The sequence below is a fragment of the Anopheles funestus genome, chromosome 3RL, assembly GCF_943734845.2.
Source record: "Anopheles funestus chromosome 3RL, idAnoFuneDA-416_04, whole genome shotgun sequence".
NCBI classification, from domain to species: domain Eukaryota; kingdom Metazoa; phylum Arthropoda; class Insecta; order Diptera; family Culicidae; genus Anopheles; species Anopheles funestus.
In genome coordinates, this window is record NC_064599.1 from 52,734,557 (window position 1) to 52,753,025 (window position 18,469).

The 18,469-nt window shown below is 39.5% G+C and overlaps 2 protein-coding genes and 1 long non-coding RNA gene across 6 annotated transcripts; all 3 read right to left on the bottom strand.

Annotated features, from left to right (window-relative positions):
• Window positions 1-10,411: 10,411 nt before the first annotated feature.
• LOC125767253 (uncharacterized) lies at window positions 10,412-13,054 on the bottom strand. Its single transcript, XR_007418753.1, has 4 exons — window positions 11,703-13,054; window positions 11,279-11,597; window positions 10,911-11,187; window positions 10,412-10,828 (listed from the first exon to the last, which is right to left on the bottom strand). It is a non-coding gene; the product is annotated as an uncharacterized LOC125767253 (long non-coding RNA).
• A 512-nt stretch (window positions 13,055-13,566) lies between these two features.
• On the bottom strand, window positions 13,567-16,785 carry LOC125767205 (alpha-L-iduronidase). 2 transcript variants are annotated; one of them, XM_049433547.1, is made up of 7 exons: window positions 16,439-16,785; window positions 15,801-15,982; window positions 15,631-15,726; window positions 15,230-15,560; window positions 14,302-15,144; window positions 14,046-14,230; window positions 13,567-13,943 (listed from the first exon to the last, which is right to left on the bottom strand). In XM_049433547.1, the coding sequence occupies exons 1-7, from the start codon at window positions 16,783-16,785 to the stop codon at window positions 13,837-13,839; spliced, it is 2,091 nt and encodes a 696-aa protein (XP_049289504.1). In that variant the 3' UTR covers window positions 13,567-13,836. The 2 variants fall into 2 exon arrangements, with proteins under 2 accessions (XP_049289504.1, XP_049289503.1); XM_049433546.1 differs by having other exon boundaries at window positions 13,567-13,946.
• LOC125767238 (PRADC1-like protein) lies at window positions 16,288-18,398 on the bottom strand. Of its 3 annotated transcripts, none has more exons than XM_049433606.1 (4): window positions 18,273-18,398; window positions 17,798-17,956; window positions 17,459-17,714; window positions 16,288-17,177 (listed from the first exon to the last, which is right to left on the bottom strand). In XM_049433606.1, exons 2-4 carry the CDS (start codon window positions 17,922-17,924, stop codon window positions 16,883-16,885), a joined length of 678 nt encoding a protein of 225 aa, XP_049289563.1. In that variant the 5' UTR covers window positions 17,925-17,956; window positions 18,273-18,398; the 3' UTR covers window positions 16,288-16,882. The 3 variants fall into 3 exon arrangements, with proteins under 3 accessions (XP_049289563.1, XP_049289564.1, XP_049289562.1); XM_049433607.1 differs by having other exon boundaries at window positions 17,798-17,888; window positions 17,961-18,396; XM_049433605.1 differs by having other exon boundaries at window positions 17,798-18,398.
• Between the last annotated feature and the right edge of the window lie 71 nt (window positions 18,399-18,469).

The following is an 18,469-nucleotide window of genomic DNA, read 5'->3' on the forward strand; positions in this document are numbered from 1 at the left end:
AGCGGTACCTACAAGCGAAACGTGCGGCTGTTGGCGCCACTTCCGATTGACGCGAATTCAGAGAAGAACATCGACGATGCAGCTGCTGATGAGCCGGCCCCTACAACGGTAGAGAGAAACTTGGTTGACGAGTTTATGATGCAGCCTGCGATGGGTCCATGGTCGAGCTACGGGCAAGCTCCAACGACTCCAGCTAGTAGCTACGTGCGGCCTTTGAATCCTGAACGAGAGGAAGACCCTCCACCTTCGTGCAACATTTTGAACGGTCGCTTGCATCCCAAAGGAGGGAGAAATGGCCGAGGTGAGGGCCCGCGGCTTCGGAATAGTAGCACTTCAGGATGACAAATTTTGTCAGCAGAAAATTAGTATATAAGAACTGAAAACTTTAATAGAAATTGTATTCGACCACGACAAGTCTCACTTATTGTATTCAAGTCGGAGCGCATCGCTCCTGTCTTGGGTGGGTTGATCCGACAAGCGTCACCAGGAGAAAAGCTAATTGCAACAACTGGAGTAAAACATAAGATAGCAACAACTGACAACCAGCTCGTGCACACTAAATCGTACCGCTACCCTCAAGCATTCAAACGAGTCGTCGAAGAACAGATAAATGAACTTTTAGAAAATGGTATCTTAAGCAATTCAGTAAGCCCGTACTCATCATCTATATGGGTTGTGTCATAAAAAAAAACAGACGCGTCGGGTAAAAGTAAAGCCCGAATTGTGATAGACTACAGAAAACTAAACGATAAAACAATAAGCGACAAATTTCTTATGAATCAGATAGAGGAAATTTGAGATAGTCTCGGCAACTCTGTTTATTTTTCCACACTTGATCTTAAAGCTGGATTTCATCAGATTGAAATATATCCCGCTCATAAGGAAAACCCCGCATTTTCAATCGGTCTGGGACATTTTCACTTCAATAGAATGCCTTTTGGTTTCAAAAATCCTCCTGTAACCTTCCAATTCCAAACCATGAATACAATTTTAAGACCTTACATTGGTACTATCGCTTTCGTTTATTTAGATGACACTACATTCAGCAAAATCATCAGGCGATCATTACATCCATTCAACTGAAAGACCAAGTTTACTGCAGTTTACTGCTTCAGAAATCAACTAATTTTTGAAATTTCTTCCATAGATCATGAATATTCTCAAAACGTATCACAACGGAAAACAAGCAGCATTCCTAATGCCAGAAAATTTGATACCGATTATACAATCCTCGTACCGGAAATATTTCAATCAAAAAGGCCATTTTGTAATAACCCAATGTAAAGTAAAAGACATTTCGGAAGAATCCAAACAGGACAAAATAGTACAAAAATAATATGATAGAGCCCATCGTGGAATAACAGAAGTAGAAAATCAACTTAAACGGTGTTAGTTTTTCCCCAAAAACACCAGAAACTAAAATTTTTACCATATTATGTCAAATTTGTAACCTTCACAAGTATGAGAGAAAACCATACAATATCAAATTATCTCCAAGGCCGATCACTTCACAACCATTCGAAATAGTCCATATGGACATTATTTCATTTGCGTAAATGGGCATCAAACTCTCCTGAGTTATTGAGGAATATACTAGCGTAGATGCAAAACGACAGTGACGTTTTAAACATTTAGCCCGGGACATGCATCAACTCGACGTTTGTACACTGAAGAGTAACCACGTTATTTTCAATTGTACCGTTAGAAACGCTCAATGCATAGTGCAAGTGAAAGTGACTACGCTACATCCTTGTTGCTAAGGAAAAAAATTATCTTCTGATACTCGAGAAAAAGATAAAAAAGAAAAGAACGAAAAAGGGAGAAGTACAAGTGACGATGGGGGTCGAAGACCCTGGGAGGGGCATACCCCTAAGGAACTACTTCGATGCCTTAACCGACTTAGGTGAACCTAAGCGTAAGGTAGGAAAAAAACATGTATGGCCACCAAACTTACGGACCATGTGGTGGAAGAGGAAAAAGTGCTAATAATGGAGTCGATTACAGAGGGCAGGGATTTAACAAGAGTTAAACCTTTCCTCATACAAAAAATCATTGAGAACGCTCTCGGAAGCAAACCGGAGCAAGTGAGCCGAGTACGTGGCGGAAAATTGCTTATTAAAGTCAAAAACGAGAAATTGGCAGAAAGAGCAGGAAAAATAAAAAAGAAACAGACACTAACGCAAATATTGAAGTGAAAGTGTACGTAACAGTGAAAGTGTAACACCCAACACTAAACACCACAAAAGGTGTAATTCGTTGCCCGGACATCGAATTCATGTCCGAAGAAGAGATCCTTTTAGGATTAAAGGATCAGAAAATGACCGAAGTGAACATAATGAAAAGAAAAGTGGATAATGTGATTAAAAACATTAAAACGGCGATAGTTACCTTCAACACAACGAAAGTGCCACGTTCAGTAGATTTTGGTTTATACCCCCTTTTGGTCGACCTATACATCCCGAAGCCAATGCTTTGTGCAACGTGCCTAAAAATTGAACACGCAAAAAATGGTCCAAAGGGGAAAGAACATGTGCTAACTGCAGCCTACCGGCGTACGAAGAGGTATGTTTTATTACAAAGTGCGTATCGTGTGGTGACAACCACTGTGGGAAATTAAGATAGGGAATATGCGATCGCGTAGCGCCATCTAGTGGACAGTGGATTAGCTAGGACAATAGAGAGATAGAAAAAGAACGGTAGCTCCCTCTATCGGAAATTGTTGGTTGTTGTCCTAGGTTTAAAGGATTAACTTAAATAGTAATGTTCGTCTCGCTGTGCATCGCTAACAAACCACGTCTAGGGTCAATCTGAATTCAACGTGAAATATACTGAAATTGAGTTCAACTTCCATACGCATTGAATTAGTAGTATTGTTAAACTCATTCAACTCTATACACAGTTAAAGAACTGTATTTTTGATATCCCTTCCCTTGCCACCAGGTGTAATCTGTTGGCTTGTCCATCGATTACTCTTGGCCTCCCTTCCACTCTCCCTCAAGGTGGTCTGTTGGCTTCTCCATCGACCACTTCTTGACTCCTTTCCTCACATAAACTCCCGGAGTAGGCCGTACCTTACAACCACAATAAACGAAACAAGGACTGTCTCATATACATCGACGAAACCGATAAAGATAAAGACCATTAATCGACACGCATACAGAGAAGCAAGAGCCATTTGACGTAGGCAGTGTCCTATGCCACCAAAATATTACTTCTATTGAAATGAGATACACAAACACGACAAAAAATAACTAAACAAATAACGAAAAAAACATACAGACTAAAACACACAATGAAGAAAATATCCCAACAGACAGTCAGAAAACAAACAAAACAGAACACAAAACAACACAAATCACAACACCCCAACAGACAGTAATGGAAGTAGAACAACCAACAACATCCAAAACAATCAAAACCGTAAAACTAATTTTGAAAAACTATTGAAAAACAGTCAAAGCTCCAGATGGGACTACAATCCCAATTAGAACACTCACTGCAGAAGAAAGAACTACCTTTTTTCCAAAAAAATAAATGAGCAAAAACCATCATAAAAAACCATAAAATGTAGAAACAAAAGAAAAAAAACAAACAAAAAATAGTCAAAAAATTATCTCTCATACAATGGTCCTTTGCATTGATTAACTGATTGATTAGAACTGAAAATAATGCAAGCTAATATTCAAGGACTTATAAAAAAACAAAGATGAACTGAAAAAAAAATATCAGACAAAAACATAGACGTTGTGTGCCTCCAAGAGACGTGGCTAAAAGAAAAAAAAGCAAAAGATGTAAACATCCCAAATTACCACCATGTATACCAAACCAGGGAAGATGGTTTCGGAAATACCAGCATTTTCGTACAAAAAACTCAAATTCGAACAATTACACGTACATCAGTACAGTAAGCTTATCCAAACAGTGGGCATAAAGATTAAAACTTTAAACATGGTAATAGTATCAACTTACGTTAAACCAACAACACCAAAAACGTTCTACTACATAGTTTTAAATAAAATGCTAGACCTGCCAAAAGTACATAATAAAATAATTATAGTACGAGACTTTAATGCCCACCATAGAATATGGGGAAACCATTTCAATTATACTAAAGGATCAGTAACATTTAATGAAATCAACTGCTCAGAAATGACGCTAATTAACAACAAAGAACCAACTTTTGTAAACAGTGATCCAAACAACAGAGACACCGCAATCGATCTAACGATGGCGTCACAGAAAACACATAGATACCCAACGAAGATATTGCCTGGATTAGTAGCTTCCTTAAGAACAGGAGCTTAGAAATATCCGTTGATAGTGAAACAATCAAAATAAGAGTGTTGAACGGGCTCCCCCAGGGGGACGTCCTCTCTCCGACGCTGTTTAACATATACACTAGCAGATGCCATGAAATTAATAGCGGAAAAACCAAAGTACTACAATATGCAGATGATTTTGCCATTATAGAAACGGGACTCACGCCAAAAGCTGTTGAAAAATCCCTCCAAAGATCTTTAAGCAGGCTAACGCAAAAATTAAAAGAACTGAATCTTGAAATCAACACCCAAAAAAGGATAAAAAAATTTCATTCCCAAAAGGTAACTTCAAAGCAAACATACACACAGCAGGGCTTAACATGCAGAAAACCAAAGAGCACAGGTTTTTGGGAGTCACAACCAATTAAAATTCCACCAACACTTGGAAAATCAAAAAACCAAAGCAACAAAGCGTTTAAATGCCATCAAAGCAATTTGTATGAAGTGGTTGAAAATTAGATAAATTAAACTTAAAGTAAGATGAAGCAATTCGATGGAATTCTACTTTTGTAATTTTAGAACGATTCCTTTAAAATAAGGATCCTATCCTCTCGTGTCTGGCAATTTAAACACTAAATCAAAGTTAAATTAAAAGACTGAATAGTTATGCAACAAGCAAATAGGATGTTAGTAATTTTTAATGCTGCTACAGTAGATGTCTCATGTGAGAAAAGTGTAACAATTTTCAAACCGGGCGTTTTGTACCGATAATTGATCCATCAATTGGAAACAGTAGAAGACGCAAAAAATGTTGAAATAGAAGTAATGAATTTAGTAGAATGTCGTAAGCAATAAGTTTATTTAAATAATATTAATATCGTAAAACAAGCAGTATTGGACGACCATGACATGTAGAAAGAAGCGTATGTCACAACTCTGGCAGAAATAATGGCTATAACAACAAACAAAAATCGAAAACCTAGGAAAGTTTCAGTAAATGAGGATGAAAATGTAAACGCTGATAACGGAACTAATGTTCCAAAAGACGATACTACAACCATAGTTCCAGTTAAGGACCTACAAGGAAACTGGAATTGGACAATAACCTGAAGTCGGAAAGAAGTAGATATAAGAAATCATGGAATACGTTATTGGACAAACCCAACGAAACTGTATCTACCAACGCAAAACAACATCCTTGATAACTCCTAAGAATCCCAAAGAAATTCCTTATGATGAAATCCGAAAAATTTTACAGCAGCACTTCGATCAAGCCAAAAATAAGTTCGTCGAAAGCATAAAGTTCCGAAAGGTGAAACAATAGCCCAGTTTGTCTTGCGACTAAAACAAAGCACGACTTTCTGCGAATACGATACATTTCTTGATCGGATGCAAATCGAACAAATGCAAATGCTGCATGGGTTCGAAGTATGCAGTATGTGCGACGACATCATTGCGAATCCAGCGAAGTTTAAAGATGCTTTTGAAATAGTGGTTGCTATAGAAGCGATACTCAACACAGGACGGGAAGTGCTTATTGTTACGCCTGTGCCAGAAGCAGCAAACAAACACGGCTATGGGAACGCTCGCACCACGAAGCAGCCAGTGCTCACCCTTGCACTCCCGCCAGGAGCAGAGATCACCGGCTTTGCGGACGACATCGCGCTGACAGTCACCGGGGAGTCGATGGAAGAGGTTGAAGTTGGCCACAGCGGCGGTCGCTAGGATCGATGCATGGATGCAGCAGGTCCATCTACAGATAGTCCACTCGAAGACTGAGCTTATTCTCATTAGTAACCACAAAGCGGTGCAGAAGGCGACTATAAGAGTTGGCTCGAGCAACATCGAACCCGTAAGGCACCTGAGGTACCTTGGAGTTACTATCGATGATCGCTTGAACTTCAAGAAGCACCTTGAGGAGTCCTGCACGAAGGCGATGAAGACAGCCAACACGTTGGCGTCCTTCATGCCCAATATTGGAAGAGCGAGTAACAAATTAAGACGGTTTCACACCAACGTAGCCACATCAGTGTTGTGGTATGGTGCAGCAGTTTGGGTGCATATTTTAAAAAAGAAGCAACACCGAAACGTTGTGAATAAAGTACACAGGCGACTAGCCTGGCTCCAGAATTCCGCAATCACCAACTGAAAACAAGATAAAAAAGCTATCCTCATACAAGGGATGAAATGCGGCGGACGAATTCGAACAGTTTGTTCTCATGCAGGTCCAACAACTTCCAGTCCATGCCGATCAGTTTGCCCGGGAAACGTTATCTTCGAAATCTTGGAGGATACGCATCTTGGAAATATAGTTCAACAGCTCGAACAGGGTCGGAATCTAGTACAATGGGGCTACAAAGCGCCGGAAGCAATATACACCCTAGTGGCTAATTGTCTGATGTTCAAGCATCGAGTGGTAATACCGCGAAAAATCATACTAAACAATTTACACGCAGCGCACATTGGCATAGTGAAGATGAAAGGTTTAGCTCGCTCTTATGTTTACTGGCCAGGAATAGATGCCGAAATAGAACAAATAGCTAAATCCTGTAGCTCGACATGCTACATCACCGCCTAAATTCAGCGATCACCATTGGGAGTACCCAAAAGGACCATGGACCATGGAAGGTATCTTCTGCTACAACTAATGCGACGATTAGTCTACTTGACGGATTATTTGCCACATACGGAGTGCCAATAACGGAAGTAGATTTTCAATCATACCTGAGAAACATAGGCGTCAAGTACCACAAGCTTACCGCACCATACCATCCCCCTACGAATGGACAAGCTAAGCGCTACGTCCAAACAGTGAAAAAGGCAATGAAATCGATGGGTACTGCGAAAGACACTTTGCAGAAGAACTTAAACAGTTTCCTGTTGCAATATCGAAAGGCTCCGCATAGCGAAACAGGAGATCCACCGGCGAAGCTTTTTCTAGGTCGAAACATACGTTCACGCATCGATCTTGTTAGGCCGCAACAAATCAACATGCGTATGATGGAGAAAAAGCAAGCTGTCTTCCAACCAACCCTCCGTGTATTCACAATCGGACAGAAAGTGTACTACCTGTCTGGAAATTCTCGCATGGATAAGTGGCTTGTAGAAGTCATCACAGCGCGCTTGGGGGATCTACACTACGAGATCAGATCGGGAGGAAAAATCATCAAGCGTCACAACAAAGATGAAGACACAAACGCAGAGGTTCTTCATCGTCTTCGTTGCTACAACAACTTCGGAACGCAGCCATCAATAAACGATGGTGCAACTTCTAGCTAGCGAGTTAAGTGCATCGGATGCAGAGTACGGAACTCTGATGAGTGTTACTGTTGAATTATAACGTCCCATAGTCCAATCCAACAACGGTATACTAATCTTGAGCGCTGTCAAGACTTGCGTTTTTGCGTTACGCTCCGATAGCCGGAACCTCATGTTATCATTTACTCGCGCTATAACTCTAGTTGAATAAATACCTATTTGTTAAACTGCTGAAATCCGCCGCGTGTCGCCTAGTTTATTCACCTTTATTACAACATAGTGCGATAAACTGCCGTTGGTTCTGCTCGGTTTGCGAACTGCTATCAGAGAAGATATCGATTGTTCATGACAATCGACAATCGTTGCCGAAATGACATACGGGCAGCCACTGCATATTCCTGGCGATTTTCTGGAAGCTTCAAAGACGGAAATGTGTCGTTCATAATTTGCCAACCAGCTATGCCATACCATGCAACAAATCGGACCAATCAGAAATTCGTATCGTGCCAAACGATCGGTATTTGTTCCGAAGGATTTGAAGAGTTTCGAAAGCGTTTTTGTGCGAATCGATTCAGTTAAGCGACCTCTTACACACTCATACGAAGGGCTTTTTCAAATTATCGAAAGGCACGAAAACTGTATGAACATAAATATGAACGGCGAAAAACGAAGAATTTCAATTGATCGTATCAAGCCAGCATATATCAGCGAAAAGGATTCGAATGAAGATGACGAAAGAACAAAAGTTACGCCATCTAGTCACCGTGTTCGGTTCTTGGCGTAACTGAGGGGGACTCTTCTGTGATGCATTGCTTTTAGCATTATTTATGAATCGAGTAGGTACCATTCTAGCCAGGGTACGCTGTAAGATCATGATTCTAAAAAACAAACTAAAAAACACACGTCGTCTTAGTTTGTGCTAGAAAGCAGACGAAAACATTTCCTACGAAACAAACTAAACATACACAAAAGAAAAATCAACTGCGAAAGGACACGGAGCGAAAGGACAGTCAGAAGAAGGATAACAGCTAAGGGAAGGACGAAACGCGCAAACAGACAATGGGAACGATTGTTTAAAAACAGTATATATGATGACCATTTGAGAGGAACGAGTCAGTAAAAGTAAAACGTGCTAAGCGCGACCATCGAGTGTGTGTCGAATTAAAATGAAGGAAAACCCTCACAGCCGTGACAGTTTATATGTTTTCTACAAAACACTACCCTTAATACGTTCGGCACGATTTGTTTATGCAGAAAAATGACAGTAAGTTTGCGCCAACATAAAATGATAGAAGCTTTTCGGGCGTTTATGTGAAATTCAGGCGGCTAAACTTAAACTTTTCAATAATTTGTGTTTGCGCGTAAAGTTTGCGGGCCATGTACCAGTACTTTTAGAACGATTGACATCTTTTACTATCGCTCCCACACCATCATGTGACCAGTTAGGAGTTGGTGTGCCAAGTTAGAAAGGCGTGGAGATAGTTACCAAACATATGGTACTATCCGATGCAGCGAAATTGTTCGATACCCTCGGATTGATAGGTATGGAGCGCTATTACTTTCTCATTTGTGGCAGAATGTAAAATAAGGCTTACGAGTAAATATCAACATCCACTTCTGGGTGGATTCTACTATACACCAGACGTACAAAAATAAGTGAAGTTATATGGCTAGCGAAGAAAATCCAGCAGATATTATTTGCAGCGGGATGATACCTGCTCAGTTGAACGATGCTCACCTTTGGTGGAATGGACCCTGTTGGTTGCAGATACCAAAAGGGGATTGGCAATTGAACAAGCCGACAGTGGAATTTTGCTCAGATGAGTTGGAGGAGCGGTCAATAGTGATCACTACCCAAAAGGTTGCTTCGAATAGTCTGTTGAAGCTGACTTCTTCGTTCAACAAACTAGTGCGATTGACGGCGTTGATTCAACGATTCATTTACAACTGTAAATCAAAACATCGAGAAAAGCGTCGAAAGGGGTTTCTTCAAACGGAAGAACTCGCCTATGCCACTTGGACCCTTATTCGTTGAGATTGTGGATATTTTCCGATCAGGAACAGTGAATCATGATTCCAAACTGAAGTCACCACTGCTGGATATTAGCATTCTTCGAGTTGGCGGGCGTTTACGAAATACTCTGATTTCGTATCAACTGAAACAACCAATAATATTGGCGTCTACACATTAGTGACGTGTAATCCGGAGTGGTATGGTGGATCCACTCCGACTCCGCGTATGAAAAATAGATTTCGACTCCGACTAAAAACCAAAATTAACTCCGGCGAGTCCGGTCGAGGCCAGTCGACTCCGAGTACTATCGAGTGCGAATGGGTCCGATCGATTCCGGATGAGCCAGTATGGGTCCAGATAAGTCCGATCAAGTCCGACTAGTCATGGGAAAATTGTAAATTTTGCAGGACTCGATCCATCCCATCATATTATATATCATGATTCATATTGAAATAAGGATGAGGGTTGATGTTATTATAATAATTAAGGCGTAACAGGTCTTTTGAGACTATCGATTTTCACAGAATTTGTGTGGTCAACTAATTTGTTTAGGTCAAGTACTCTTCATTGCATCATACACTAAAACATGCAGTCTGTCTGCAATAACTCCAAAGCTTTTTAGACAGCAAATCAAACGACTTGTTATACAGTTGGCTGCAATTCAATAAATTATGAAAAATATCAAATGATTCACTGACTTACGATATTACCCTTGATAAGTTTTCTTCTCTTGAAATCGCGGTTAAAAAAGATTTGCTCTTAATCTTTAGCATAACTTTTTTCATAACGTTTTACTAATGCCTATTTTAATTTTACGGATAGCAAAAAAAACGTATGAACATAAAAAAATCTATTTGTAAAATTTAATGTTACAAGTTAATTAATTTTTTCTCCCATACGCTGAAGATTGATTCAGATTTAGATTGAAGATTGATAAGTAAACGTAAATGCGTTAACGAAAAACACATTTTGCTATTAATTTTCCTAGCTCAGGTACATAGGAGGTTCTGAGAGTTTCCTACAATTTTTCAACAGTTGTGTTACAATTATCGAACCTCCCCTTCCCTTGGCACCGTATAACCATTAAATAATTGTTTTGGCTTTTATCCACATTAGCCGAAAAATAATAAATAACATACCCTATGCAAGTGTCGTTCCGTCGATCATCAGCATCGGGTACGTAGATTGTCAGCAAACTGAATGTAACCGATGATACTCTGTGTACTGTGTGTTATTACTTTCTTTTTCAGCAGGATTCACCATTGTGAACACAAAGCCAGCATCCTCCTGTAACATACTGAACGTGCATAATATAATTACAAACCGCTATCTGATACTGAATACCATGCTAGGGAAACCTTTCCTTCACCCATACTTACATGGAACGATAATGAAGTGTGCTATGTCCGAACACATTCACGTTTTAGGAAAAAACGAATTTGCGTAGACCTTAATGCTTGTGACTGTTATTGCCATCGGTATTCGTTTTGCAGCACATTTTGTTTCTAAACTGAAGCCAAACAACGAAGATTTACATCATCATTATTGGATTCGATTTTTGCCCGAACTCTGACAATACCCGTAGCTGATCTGATCCTCCGATGCGATTCCAGCAGGATCTTCCAGTGCGATCACAAATGCAAAATCACCATTCACCTGAAACATTCAGAATGTACAAAAGATCATTACAAACCCTAATCTGATACCAAACACAATAAAGGGCCAACATTTCTCCTCCGGTACTTACATGTATGATGTGACGCTATGTGTGGACGCTTTAGGAACAAATCGTATTTGCATTGACCTTAATGCTTGTGCCTGTAACTTCCACCACTAGTCACTTTTCAGGACATTTTGTTCTCAAATTCAAGGAACAATAACAATTTACATCGGCATTTTTCGATTTGCTTTTTGCCTAGACTTTGACAGTATCTGCTGCTAATATGATCGTATAATGCCATTCCGGCAGGATCCTCTAGTGCGATTATAAAGGCAAAATCACCACCCATAATCTGATACCGAACACCGTGGAAGTCCGGCATTTCTCGTTCGGTATTTACATGTAACTGTAGAGGTGCGGATGTGTAGACGTTTTAAAATCAAATCGTATTAGAAGCGCATTCTTTGTCGTGGTGTCGAAATAGACGCTTCGATTTAAAAGGCATACTCACCATGGTTCGGCAAAAGTTTACACAAAAAAATCTGTGAGTAGAAAGTTTCTACGCTCTCTTTCATTGCTTGCAAATCTGGCAACGTTTCGTATACCGTAAGTTAATCGTGGATTTCCGGATAAAAATATCCGGTAAATAACATTTACCGCGGTTTACACGCTTATGATATTTCCGTATGACATTTTGATGACAGTTTCAGAAAGATCGCCCTGTGAAAATATTACGTTATTCAAACAGAAAAAACCTAGACAAGCAATAGCTCACACGGTGCTAATTTCAACGGACATTGTAAAACCGTTTTTTGAAAATGCTTTTTCAAACCATTAAAAATAAAATTAAAATTAAACATTTTTTTACAAATCTAAACATATGTGTTTAAGCCCACTCAAAAGAGGATAGAATTGTGTCCTCTAAAAAAAATTATCCTTTTTCAAGCATTTCAATAATGAAAGTCGATATTTTTAACATTCATGCATTCGATGAAATAAAAATTAAATTTAAGTATTTATAGTGGAATAAAACTGAAACTGGGACACCTACTTTGCCGTTGAATGCCACCTTGCCGTGCTCATCGTTAATCAGCCCTGACCGGATAAACACAGGTATTAGGCACAACTTATTTTTTTGCTAATATTGATAGCGGCGGGCGCCTCTGCCAGTTATAGTATGGACTCTCACAGCATAAATTATGCCCGATGATCCCAAATAGTGATCTACTTCTACATACAAAGGTGATCCCGGATCAAAACAGATAATTTTTGCCATATTTGGATCATGTGATATATTAATGGATCGGATCTGATTTTTTAAGCATGGATCAGAGCAGATGAACCCTTCCAATTCCTGCTCATTTGAAACCCGTAAAACATTCAAAGCACTTGAAATGAGAAGTCGAAAGGTTTGGAATGAACAATATCTAGCCATGATGGTCTAATCGATTCAGGCGCATGCAAGCTTAGTTACGTTTATTTATGCTAAATTTTACATAATGATTTTTCGCTACATATTTGCTATGGGAAATTATTGCGCTTACCATTTCATCTAATTATGCTTGATAAACACTCAACATTTAGGATTTAATATCCTCAATGGTTTAACATTTTCCGCAATGAACGATTGTTCTGTGTCTCTATTGAATCTGTTAATATCTTTATGCATACGTATTTTTTGAATAACCTTAATAAAAAAGCTTTTTTACTTTTATTTTCTATTGTCCTTACCACACCGTCTTGACATTTTTTGTTTTTGTTTTTAGGACACAGATGAATGGTTTTGAAATTGTATTCAGTTTTTTTTGGCGTAATGACAAGAACGGAACGTTATTGTAGTTTCTTATCGGTAACGTAAAGTATCTTCTTTAACACTTTGACGGCCGATCACACCACTGTGGTGTGATGGTAAACACATCGGTTGAAAGCCGATCACACCACAGTGGTGTAATGACGCAAGTATGGATTTTTGTGTTTTTTTTTAAATGGGTCAAACCTTGGGCTCCATGCAATGAAAAAACATATTTTTATTCAAGTAACTCGGACTGGTAATATGCTTTAAATCGTTAATTATTTACGGATATACGAAGAAGATACTGATCATAACAAACCAAGCCGGCGAGACGTGCATTGAACGGCGCAAACGGTACCGGCGACCAGCGAAGTAAACAATGCGCAGCGTGCGGCTGTCAAAGTGTTAAGAAGAAAGTATCTTCTTCTTCTTCTTGACTTAACGACCTTAAAGGTCACGCCGGCCATTTCTGGCTTACTAGACTTATTTTACCACGTAGCCGGATAGTCAGTCCTTGCTACGGGGGACAGTCCGGATGGGATATAACGTAAAGTATGTATATTAGTCCCAAAATTGAAAAAAATAAACAATGAAGCAAATATAATATGCTAATGATCACTAAAAAAGATACAAACAACCAAAGCAGAAGTAATAAATTTAAGTAAATCATTGAAACGCTATGTAAAGCAGATATTGTACATGATAAAATAAAGACGAAAATGATTTGAAAGACGAAAGGACGATTTTGTTTTGTTTTGTAGGATAACTCGACAGATAACGGAACACCAGAATTTCCGATAGAGAAAATCCCTAACTGGATCCAGAGCCGTAAAGGGTTCAACGATTTACCTGTTCAAGTTTCGCCGCCACGTCCATCGTAATACACAATCTTTGAAAAAGATCCTCTCCGACCAAACAAATCCACAGCGCGAACTTTGTAATATCCTATTACTCCGGATGCTACTGTTGAATAAGAGATGATTGTCGTATTAAAATCAGGAAGTAATGACTTTCCTTTTTTTCTTTTCCCTACTAAAATTTAAAAAAATGGAACATACTCACCTTCCTTGTTTTGGTTTCCTGCATGAAAGCTACTGTTGCTTGCATATTGATAAAACTTAAAAGGAGTATGTTTCAACATGTTTATGTGTAACCATCTGCGTTTTCCAGGTTGTTTAAGTCCGTTTGTAGTTGCTACAACTTTTACCGCTGCAGATTTATACCATACTTCATACGTTTGAATACACCTGTTGTAATATGACAGAAAACAATATTTGTTATTGAATGTTTTAAACGTCCAGATAAGCCCAATACAAACCGATGCTTATGATGTTTTTCCGTTGATAATTGCCAATGAATCAAAACTTCCTCTCGAAACACCTCCCTAATACGCACATTGTACACACGTCCCGGCGTAGTGTGATCTTCGCCGCACACCCTTATGCTAACAATCCACGGACCGCGCAAGTTTAAAGATATTGCCATGCTAGATATTCTTCCAAATTCTATATTCCTAGATCCACCATGCAAAACGCTTGGAAGCTGTATTTCACGCATAGCAGCCAATTGTTCTGTTGTCGGAAAGGGTGGTTTTCCTTGCATCTGCCACAATTTAAATGGATCATTGCGACCATCCTGCACGGCTTCTATCAGGAAACTTGCGCGTCGCACCATCGAAAAAGAAGAACGAACCACGGGAAACATATCGTTGAAAATTGTTACATTGAAATACGATCGTTGGACCCACATCGGGGAACTATCATTCGAGCGTGATGCAATGAGACATAAATATGTTAGGTTTCTATCAACCGAAACTACATAAGAAACGTTCCCTTCCAAGTATTGGGTTGGTCCCGATAACGGTGCTAAGTTTGCAAGCATTCCTAGAACCGAAAATATCGGCTTTACGATAAACTGCACATGTGGCGGATTGGTAAGATTCATCTGGAACCTGGCAAACAGTGTACGCTGCTCGAACACGTACGGATAGTAGCTTAGAAAGGCATTATCATGCGACAGAAACAGCAAGCGTCGTCCAAATGCATCGCCTGTAGTAATTGCGGACCAGTGTTGAGTGACGATCGAAAACACCATAGCTGCGTAGCGAACATCCGCCTGAAATGGACGTGCGGTAGACCATCCGGCTATTGGATCCGCTTCACTGAATGACAGCAATTCGAACACAATGGAATAAGTAAAAAAGAAATTTTATCAATATTTCGATATCACTGGCACATAATACTCACTCGTTGGCAATGTTAAGACGACCGATGTGCGGGAAGCTTTTCAGCATATCCTCAAACAATTGACGTCCACCGTTCAATACTTCCGATGCCCAACGTCCGGTGCCCTTACGATGGAAAGTGATCACATCAAACGGACAGCTATGCGTAGTGTTGGAATTGCATACTTTAAGCACAGCCCAACAGAAAGGATGATGTTCGACTGATTTAAAAAGACCCGCCGGACCGTACAATGGAAACAATGTTGCCTTGGTGCTAGTGTTTTGCATAGCATTTATGTTTTCCGCTACAATATGTAAACCTTCCCTGATGGCAAATACGTAGGATAAATACTCTGCAAAATGAATGAAAGATTTTATTTGACATAAGCAACGAAACTACAAAATCAAACCATATCGACTTACCATTCACAGTGAAGTTTAACAAATTATAGTTCCGTAGATCGGGTTCATTCCACGTTTCGAATCTCCACTTTTTTACGTACCGTAAACCGTACCGGTCTAAGCAAACAGAATTGAAATAAACGATAAGTATATTGTTATCATACTTTTGCAAGTTTAAGTATCTAGCTAACCTACGTATCTTCTCACAAGCTGCTGGACCAAATCAACCCAAAAAGCTGATGAATAATGCTGCACTGACCCATTAGGAGTACCCATTATCTCGAACCCGGGATACAGACGAAGATTATGAAGATGATCAAACAACGTATCTAATTTTGTAAAGTTGTAATGAAACTCTTCCCGTTCATTGGAACTGAAATGAACAAAAGAATGTACATTTGACAAAAGATAGAGGGACAATATTAGGTATAATTTTTTTATGAACCAAACAAGGTTGTGAAACAAATGTGAATAAATTAAGGATAAATTTCTTTCCAAATATTGCTGAATTATGGTTAAAAGTACTATATATTTTACATTCATTCATTAAAAGAATATATTTTACAACAAAGTTATCACAATCTGCTGTATGCTTTATGCCATTGGTTTTACACTTTAGGGCATCTGGAGGAGATTGACCTAAGAGAAATAATCTTTTTTTTTGTCAGAAGAAATATGTATTGCCAATTGCACACGTATTAACGAAACTAATTGTCGTAATACAGTTATGTGAGCAGTGGAAAAGTTTTACCTAACATTTCTTTTGTTGCTTTACAAATAATATTGCCACAAACGTCCCAAAGATGTAACAGAACACGGCAAAACTTACACTTCAAGAAGCTCTAGAAGCCAATGGATCCGCACATGGCTTATACCACGATTTGGCAACGAGGCTATCAGCTCCAGGTTCATCAATGAGTCTCTCGATTGCCAAAAAGCTCCACTAGCGTTTTGTGGTTCCGGTGGACACAATCCCGTACTGGTCCAAAATGGTTTCATACGGCGAACGGTAGCAGCCAGTTCTTCTCGTGTAAGTTGTACTGAGCGATAGTTTGGTTTTGCCGTAGTAACCGACGAACTACAACTAACCACAACCATATGGCTCTCCCTTAATAAGAGACATGATAGTAACGTTTTCATCAGCAGCAACGACAGCATCCACATTGTTTCAGTCATTTTTGTGTTCCACACTGGTTTTGTTTTCGTTATGCGTTTACAATCCTTATATCCTTATTATCCGCATATATCATTGGTACTGTTGCGCAGTTTACGCTCACCATGGTAACCAAGGAGGTTGGTTGATCATATGCGGTTGTATGAACGTAAGGTTTACGGGAATATTTACGATCGCGTACGGCAGGTTCAGCTTTTTCAGTGTCTGTCGTATAATGATACCGTTCTTGCCATGTAAAAAGCCGGCAGGGATATTCGCATCGCGATCGGTATTGTCATGCACCATTTCAATGTAGTAGTCAAAATCATCAATCTCCGTATCGTACTCTGTCACAATTATGGCTGCACCGCCAATCGCTTCCACATTGATGGCCTTAGTTAGAAAGGAACAATGGCTACAATTAGAGTGAAGTACATAATAGTATTAGAAAATAAAATTAACTAAATCTGAGAATTAGTGTGTTAGTAAAGAGAAAAAAATGCTATTAGTTTTTTTTTCATTTTAAGATCATTTCAAAATCGTTAGCTTATGGAAATATTTCCTACCGACAATTTATCTTCCAGATTTAAAGCATATAGCACAAAAACTTTGCTCAATAACAATCACACTCGTTAAGAATCATTATATGAACTGATGAGGAGACAAATAAGTTTTCTCTCCAATACCAAAACCTACCCCCGCTCGACGAGTGCGATGCTCCCAATTAATTCGTCGGCGTTTTCAAACTTTGCGGAACACGCATCAGCCGGTATTGCCGGAACAAGCTTCCCCTGTGGAGATTTATAAGAAATTCCGAAGGTTCCGCCGAAATCTTTTGCAGGCCGCAACCGGTACGTGTACTCTAGGGCCGACGGTTCTAAAATTTCAAAAAACACATCACCCGCGATTATGTCCTGCGTCCGTACGCCATCGCTCATGTGAAGGTTGTTCGCTGCAAGAAAACGATAATCATCAGTACAGAATACAAATGAGCCTGCAGATAGTTACTGGCAACCGTTCGCTGGAAGTACATACCACCACACCAGACGTACGAAATCAAAGCCAGCCAGCAGAGTGTGCTAGCACCAAGTTGTAGTCCCATCTGTCGACGCCATATTCCAAAGACCTGAGCCATCACAACGGATAAAGCTTGGCGCGTCATTACGTGTCTTTCTAGCACCTTCTACGGTTAACCTACCAAAAACGGGAGAGCACGTTGTTTCTTTTTTCGTAAATCTCCAAAGCTCACAAATACCGCCAACAAAGCAATTTATTAGCTAATAGAATGTACTATTTGCTCCTGCCTTGCATGCCACGCATGAGCTTCTTGAAACGGCAAAAGATAACACAAGCGTGTCGAATTTTCTATGTCGATTATCTTCGGATGATAATACAACTTCGTGAATAGATTAGCGTTCTTGGAGAAAAGCAATAGAATCCAGTGACAACCGTTACGAAGTAACAATATTAAAACAGCAAACTTCACCGCTAGCAGCGGAATATCTGTTACCACTTAATTCAGATGCATCTCTCCACAAGACTTATATTATTGCACCGATATTGATTGCAAATTTTCCGATTATATTCCACACGTTTTATTTTCTCAATGTTTATAAACATATCCCTATGTGTCAAACCGATAGTTTGACAGATCTTTTTCGAACGTTTCAAATTGTTGAATTTCGCAGTCGATGTTCGAAAACCGTT